The following is an 8,369-nucleotide window of genomic DNA, read 5'->3' as shown; positions in this document are numbered from 1 at the left end:
CTTCAAATGGATCCATTACTAAAAGAGAACACCAAATAACTGCAGAGATTTGAATAGTTATGAAGGCAATAGTTTTTCTTCTATGAAAAGTGAAAGGAACAAATACAGTAAAAATCTCCAAAAGACCTCCTTACCAAAATAGCATCTCCATATAGCAAGATAAGAAAAACTTAAGCATCCTACTACAGTGTTCTCAGTATCTGATACAGGTTTGGTCCAGTACACTAAGGCAATAGTAAAGATTCATTTATGGTTATAAAATCGCCTTACCTCTGTTTAGGTCTTTGCTGTACAACAAAAGGAGTAAGGTAAACCTAATGGTTTACATTGGTATAACTAGAGCCACGGCACAGTAGTACTATTAAGATTACATAAGCAGATAAGAATAAATAAATTGCAAACACTGCCCTTACAGCTGCTGCTAAAGGCCTGTGTTCAGGTAAACTGGACAAAGTTACTGAAGCCAGATTCGATGGCTATGAAAAAAGGTGTTAACAAAGCACATCAAGAAATTAATGTAGAGGGAAATGAAAGCCATTATGAATATAGTAAACTACCCTCATATGTCAGAAAGTAAATTCTGCCGAACCCTGGAGTGCTACCAGAACGCATGGCCACACCAGTGATTTGGACCTTCAAATAGAAGCAGTGAAGGTGGCTGTCACACCTGAGTATGAAAGATACTATCAATAAGCTTATGATAGAAAACACGAAGATATGGACAGGAACAAACTGCTCTGGGCAAACACAAATGGCTCAGACCAATAAAAGGATTGTGTACCTTTTAGACTAGCTGTCCATTTTCCCTGACTATATAAGTGCATCTAATAAAAAATACCCATTTCCAGAGGGATGTGGGTTCTCCTACATCCAGTAAGAATTACAACTGAAAAACTTCCCCAGAAGACTGTTAAGAATTGTATTTTCTGCATTAATAGCAGTAATCATTTCACTTCAAATATGCTCAGAAGTCAAGGTTCCTCCTTAATTTCAGAAAATCTTCTGTATGGCCAGTATATTATTTCTGACACAACTTGGAAAAGAGAACAACAAAACCCAAAATATATGAAGAAATACAGAACTGGCATGGAGCACTCAGTTTCCAGCCAGCTCTGAGATCAAAAGGCCAAGTTTTACAGCTAATAGGTGAATCCATGGGAAGCAAAAAGTGGGGCTGCAACTGCTACACAAACTATATTAACTGCCTTGATTGGTTTGCCTTACCTAGGGAGAAAAAAAAAAAAAGATAAAAAATAAAATAAAATAAAACAAACAAACAAAAAACACACAACAGAGGCAGAAATAAGGTGTGACATTTTCTCTGCTTTCAGATACTTCCTCTGAACTTTGAACACTGTCATCTCCTTCAGATCACCATCTTCATAGTATTAAGAGCAGCCCATAGCTTTCAGATTGATAGAGTTATGCAAAATGTAATGACTGGTAAACTAGATAATTAATTCTATTGGTTAGACAGAACAAACCTCTCCCTCTATCCTGTTGGGCTTTCTGAAGCGGGAGTGAAAACTACACACAAAAAACCCAACCACTGACAACTGAAGCTATTAGTCTATTAAAATGTGAAAAGACCTAGGTTTAGGTGTTGCTTTTGCATCCACCATTTTCAAACTAGAAAAATGTTAAATGCATCTGTACATCTTGATGGACAAAATTTAGCAGAGACCATATAAATGCTGCAAGCAAAATGAAATAGGAAAACTCCATGTATTTCTTCAATGACAATACACCAGAACTAAAAAGGAGGCTGTGACAGCTTTCCAATGTTCTGGATGTTTTGTGCAGTCACTCATCACCACAGTACTTCCTCCATTACATTTTGTTCAAGGATTACTTGCATATATCTAAAATGGGAATGGGGCAAGCATATATCACTCTCATCTATGTGTTGGGTAGGTGTTTGGATCCAAAAGTTTCAGCCAATTATTCACTATTTAAAGTTGTCCTCGGTTACTGTTGTGGAGATCCAAAGAGAGATAACTCTTATTGCTATGGTTTAAACACTGAGTATTTGCCAGAAACTCATGGGAATTATATCCTGAGCAGCAGCTACTCCTTTTTTACACAACTTACATGGAACAAATTACAAATTTTTCTATTTAAAGCATATGCTTTTGTCTTCAGTTATTGACGTATTACTAATGGGACTCAGAGTCACCCATAAAATCATTATTTTAAGTTAAGTTGAAGTGCATTACAACATTATTTTACTAAGCCATCTTCGATGCACTGTAGATCTTCCCATTTTTCAGAACATTTAAATGAAACCTTTAACCTTAGTAACTTACATATTGCTAACCACAAAGCACTGAAACACACTTTTGTGGACCTGCATTGCATTTCTATTTGGCAGAAAGTAAAATGATTTTGTCCACAGTCCATCAGTAATCTATGTTCATCCACTTTTCACGATAGATCGGGAGAAGTTCTTGTTCAGCAATGGTTCTAGCAAGTGTGCTATATACTGGAAAATGCTTTTCATTAATACCTTGATTTTATTTAAATGATGCATATGCAGTACTTGAACAATATAGGATATCATAAAACTGAATGAAACAGTTATCTTGAGCTGGAGCCCACCAGGAGCATTGGCTCTGGAACATGAAACCACCTCTGGTACAGTACAAATACTGCTGCCCTCTCCTGAATTGCCTTTTCTGTAGTCCTTCTCCTGGGCTGATCTTGTCCATGCAGGTAGCAATCACCTGAGAACAAGATTCAGCAGTTTTAGGTCTAAATCATACAGGGTCTGTCATTAACCCTTAGTATTCTTGCAGAGAGCAGACTTTCCCCTCAGTTAATATGCAGATGAGTTTGTGCTTCATAACTGACAGTTCTGAATTGAATTAGTGTGATATAGCTGTTGTAGAGCTGGAACTAGCATAGAGACACAGTTCATTTTTGTCCTGACACTTTTCACAGAAAAACTTATGCTCAAAGTATTCCCTAAATGGGGAATCAAGATAAGAAAGTTGTCTTCTTATGCTTCTCTGTGCTCACGGAGAAACAACCTTCATTCACAGAAGCTTTTCATTCACCAATATCAAAAATTTCATACTCTGAACTTGTTTCCCCTTAAGCTTATTAATAAGAAAGATCATTAAAACATCTTATATATTGATGAGAACCCTATACAAAAATTTTGAGTAACACAGAGAATAGCTACTTTTGTGTCTGCAAAGATAGTAGGAACCCTTTGGCAAAAAACTATCAAGCGCGTTGTGATTTGAATCAAGATTTGAAGAGCTAATACTACTTTTTCTTCAAGATAACTGCAATACATTCTTCACAATTGTTGCAGGTTTGAAATGTTACACATAGTGTGCTAAGAGATGCTCAATTTAAAAATAACAGTAAACCAAATAAAGTGAAATAATCTTTAATTCCCTTTTTAAATGTGCATTTGAATTTGATACAAATCTGTAAGGCACTCTTCATTGGCAAAGAAAATTAAACATTCTTTTCCAAATAAAGACTGTTTTAATGCAATGGTATGTGCATAAAATATAAACTTATCTGTAACTGATAGACAATGGAATATGAATGTTCAGATTTTGGATGCTTTGCTTTGCTATGTAATGTCACTTCTGTATCATGACTCTACTTAGAGTAAATATTGGCACTGTAAATGATTTCTCATTGGGGTTAGGGGTTGTATTCTCTTCATATCCCAGTAAAAAATAAACTCTTTAATAAATAAATATATAAAATAAATATATGCTATCTGAAGATGTATAAATAGGTCCATCCTGGAGAAAAGTTCCAGCTCTGACTATGATGTATTGACATCTAACATCCATCACTAAAGCGGAGCCAGTAAATCTTCATATACAGTTCTCAGGATTTATTACTATTTTACAGTCCATTTCTTTCTGTTTCTTCCCACTGTTGTGTCATTCAGAGGATGTAGGCAGTTCTTTGCTAATCTACAGACCCACAGATAATCCAGACAAAATTTCCAAGAGTTTGTTATTTTAAAAAAAGTCACACTTCCCTCTGGTTACTGGCTACCAAACAAATCACAAGTTTCAAGGAGGCTGGTCCATTCTCAGCTTGAAAGCTTTTTCTCCTAAATCCAAGGGTTGGAAAACAGAGGCTTGCCTCCACAAAGTAGCTTCTTTGCATCCAGCATCCTAGACTCCTGCAGATTCCTCATGCTCACATTGACAGGAAAGCAGGGGCAACAGCTCCAGTTTGGGTTTTTTTCCAAAGCTTCTTCCTTCTTCAGCTGTATCCTAACACATCTTTATACAGTTCTGGAACTCTTTCAGGATCCACAGGCCGGGGCAAGAAATGTGTGAATTTCTGGTGTCTTTTGGACCTTGTCCCATCTCTGGGAGTACCATCTTTGTTAAGTGCTACAAAGTATCGTCGCCCTGAATCTTCATGTTTGTACACATTGGATGAATAAGTGTTGTACCAGTTTTCCTCAAACTGTTCCCTGAAGATGCATTCAGAAGTTAGTTTCTCCTGCAGAAAGAAAGAGCAAGGAAAAATAAGTTAAGCTGTCACTAGATATATGAACACATGAAAAAATATATGATTAACAAAATGCTTTAGGTTTTGTAGCCTTACTGTTCATTTAACTGTCAACAAACCAAAAGCAAGGAGAGAATGTGGACCTAACACCAAGTTTGGAAACCTGGACTTGTACACAATTTTGGATTTAAAACATGAGCTAGATAACACTCACTCTAAGAAAGCATTACTTATTTATTATTTAATTAAATTTCATCAGACTTACAAGAACTATACTATGTAGAGTCCTGTCTTGGGGTATCTAATGTTCTAGAAATGAGATTTGGTGGAGGGACTCAGGTGCACTATAACATGTCAGGAAGGTATTTCCATATGTTCTTTGTGGTGTGCATCACTTTTCACATTTTAAACTGGAATAACCATAGCCAAAGTTGAGAAACAGAATATTTTATCTTAAGATGTTTTAAGACTTGAAAGGAATAAATTAGGACTGATATTGTACAATACGGATAGTATTGTAAAAATCTACAGCTATATTTTGTTGAAGTTATTCAACAGATGCAAATCAACTGTCATAAACGAATCAAAACCTCAAGATGTATGAGCTGACATGGAAGTGGTACTTACAGAGCCATAGAGTTCTCCTTTCTCATTCATTCCAAGGTAAAGGCCACTGTCCACGCCTCTAATACTGACCAGTCCCACTGCCACACTGATGAATTCAAGGATACCTGGAAGAAAAAAAAAAGATTCCTTTAATTCATTTTGTAAGCACACAATACATAGCGTCCAAAAACACGGTTAAAAACAAGAAAATGCACGTTACAATAAATATGGTCTACTTTCTCTGAAATTTCAAATACTATATGGAAATGTACTCAACATTCACAGGTAAGTATTCTGAGAAACCTCATCTAGGAACATGAATTCTACATTATTTAAGAAATATTTTTTTTAATTATGAATATGAAAGGATTTTATTCAGCACAAGGCTAAAGCCATCAGTACTCTGCAGTTGGAATCTATAATGATTGTACACTGTTTGCTAAACTGCCTATTCAAACACTGGAAGATAGGATTGAATTACCTGAAATCATACTTTACTTCTTCTATAGAATTATCTTAAAAAAACACACCCATTATTAGATCATTTGAATGGAAATCAAAGTACAGATGGGAATTTCATATAACACAATCTACCCACAGAAAAAAAAAAGTATTTGCCAGACATCTTATCTAGCATATGGGCCCACACCTCTTGACACAACTTGCTGTCTTCTGTGCAGGCTTTTTAAGTACCTGAAATATGCTGCTTTTTTTTTTTTTTTTTTTTGCTACTGTTTGGATTACAACATTATTTATATTACATTTACCCAAAAATGTAATATATGTTAATAAAATAAAGTATTTGAGAGATGAGGTACTATTTGAAGCCCGATTTTGGCAAGGGTAAGCCAACATACTTAACCAACTGATATGCACAGATTACAGTATATATAAAACATGAAAGAAAGGGAACGTGTGAACTAGCTTTTTGGAAGTTGTTAACAATGTAAACAAAGCCTCAAAAAGAAGTTTTGGTGGAATCATACCTAAGATTTTGCAGTCCAGCAACAAAACCACAAAACATTGAAAAAAAAAAAAAAAAGATCTGAATCTAAGGTAAGTAGTTTTAAATAAGGCATCTGATTAGGACTTTTTGTCTACTTATTATTTATGATTTCAGGACAATTTTCACTCTTAGACAGATGGATTGTCCAGACTATGCAATAATTTAAAATGTTTTGAATGTTAATTTAACTTTGGCATGTTTCTAAGTTATATTAAAAAACAGCAAAAAAAAAATCCTTTACAAAGGGTAAGCATTAAAAACTCTTATCACATATAAATCATCCTAGTTTTTCACTTGCTAAAACAAAAAGTCCCATAAAGGAGGTGGAGGTATTCTGTCTTTCTGATATCACTTTCAAAGCCACCCTTTTTCAAAACTATAATAAGCAGGTGATACAACCCACAAAGAAACCACATCAGACAAACCTATTGAGAATAGCAGTAGAATAAAGGCAGTACAATTCTAAAAAGCCTAGTAAATGTTAGATCTGGGGCTAACTTGATTTTCCTTTTAAAGCAAAGATTTATTTCATGTTTACATGCTGTAGGAAAACTTCCTTCTGAGAAGGTCTGTTTGAATACCGGTTTTCTACTTCTTAGAACATCCATGTGTTATAAAAGCAATTAAGAGCCATTTCAACAGATTGTTTTGACTATGGGGAGGATGACAGGAAACTCTTTAATCACCTTTTTAGGACTGCTAAATCAATATACACCAAAACTCACGTGTAGCTGACAACAGGTTTGTTAGATGTCCAGCTCCTACAACTAACATTTAGGTTTTACTCTCGTATCTCAAGAAATGTTTGCATTTGGGGGTTGTCTTCACCTTCTTTGGATTTATTGACAGAGAAACCTGACTAGGAAGCATTTTAAGCATTTGAGTAAAGAGGCATTTTAGGCTCCTCTGCTTCAACATTACATCCTGAGTAGCAGAGCAGTCTAATGCAGCCTAAGGATCAGCATTCACAAGTCCACGATCTATAGTTCTACAAAGATTCAAGAAGCTCGATACCTACAGTGAATAGAAAAAGGATCAGCCTAACTCTCGACCTTTCCCACTCCACCAAACCTGCAGGCGTATGCATGTGCTTACAGATCCCCCGCACAGGCTGAGTAAAGAATACACGCCTACCTCCTGGCTCGCACAGGATGCACAGCCCTCCCTCGCTACCTTGCCCCGGTGCAGACCCCATGGTTTAATGCCAAAGAGTGAAGCCGGTACTGAGGGCTCATCCACCTGCCTCACCATCACCGGTATCACACCTCCCTCCCAAGAGCACGACTGCTCACGTCCAGACACACACAGACACGCAGACACAAACCCGCACACGCACCCGCCTGCGGCAGCGCGCACACACACACGCACACGCGGGGGCCGGGCCGCCTACCGAAGAGGCTGTGGTCCTGGCGGGTGCCGCGCACGCTACCGTCGGGCAGGATCTGCAGGTGGAAGCCGGTGCGGCAGTACAGCTGCCGCCGCCGCAGGATGCCCTGCAAGTGCGCCAGGTCCGCCGCCGCCGCCGCCGCTGCCGCCGCCGCCGCCCCTCCGCGGGCAGCCCGCTCCGCCGGGGCGCGCCGGTCCCCGAGCAGCGCCGGGCGCTCCCCGGCGGGCGGCAGCAAGAAGTGGGCACCCACCGGCTGCCCCAGGCCGTCCAGGCCGCCCAGGAAGCCGCCCACCTCGGCCAGCGGAGCCATGGGGGCGCGGGGCGAACAGGCTAGGGCGCGGCGGCGGCGGAGAGCGGCTGCCAGCCTCTCCCGGTGGGCATGTGGGGGTGCGCCGCGGAGCCCCAAGCATGGGGAGCCGGCAGGGCCGAGCGGAGCCGAGCAGTGCTGAGCTGAGCTGAGCCGAGCCGAGCTAAGCCGAGCCGAGCCGGTGCGAGCCAGGCAGCGAGGCACTGTTCGTACGCCCCGCGCGCGTGTATATATGTACGGCGGTCCCCTGACATATGCTAATGAAGGCGCTGCGGGGAGGCCGCGTTTGAAATTGTAAACCGGCTCCAACTCCGCTCGCACCTTCCTCTGATGTGCGCTGACGGCGGGGAGGGGGCTCCGGGCGCGCCCCCGGCGCGCAGCCGGGCACTGCCGGGCGCGCACACGCGCGGCGCGGGCGCGGCCCCGGCGCGGAGCGGAGCGGGCAGCGCGGGGCGGGCGGGAGCTGAGGGAGCATTACGTGGACAGGTGCAAGGAGAGGCAGGAGGGAAGAAGGAGAAAGGGCGTTACCTGAGGGTTAGACCTGCCCAGACACACATGAAAGAAAA

General features: G+C 40.5%; 1 protein-coding gene across 1 annotated transcript; it reads right to left on the bottom strand.

The window, feature by feature from the left end:
* Positions 1–3,421: 3,421 nt before the first annotated feature.
* On the bottom strand, positions 3,422–7,821 carry FGF20 (fibroblast growth factor 20). Its single transcript, XM_027899379.1, has 3 exons — positions 7,500–7,821; positions 5,125–5,228; positions 3,422–4,488 (listed from the first exon to the last, which is right to left on the bottom strand). Exons 1-3 carry the CDS (start codon positions 7,804–7,806, stop codon positions 4,243–4,245), a joined length of 657 nt encoding a protein of 218 aa, XP_027755180.1. The 5' UTR covers positions 7,807–7,821; the 3' UTR covers positions 3,422–4,242.
* Between the last annotated feature and the right edge of the window lie 548 nt (positions 7,822–8,369).

Source organism: Empidonax traillii, unplaced genomic scaffold (assembly GCF_003031625.1).
Source record: "Empidonax traillii isolate 1590-97213 ecotype Southwest subspecies unplaced genomic scaffold, ASM303162v1 scaffold662:size427329, whole genome shotgun sequence".
In the NCBI taxonomy this organism is placed as follows: Eukaryota; Metazoa; Chordata; class Aves; order Passeriformes; family Tyrannidae; genus Empidonax; species Empidonax traillii.
This window is presented reverse-complemented; position numbering and strand designations above follow the sequence as displayed.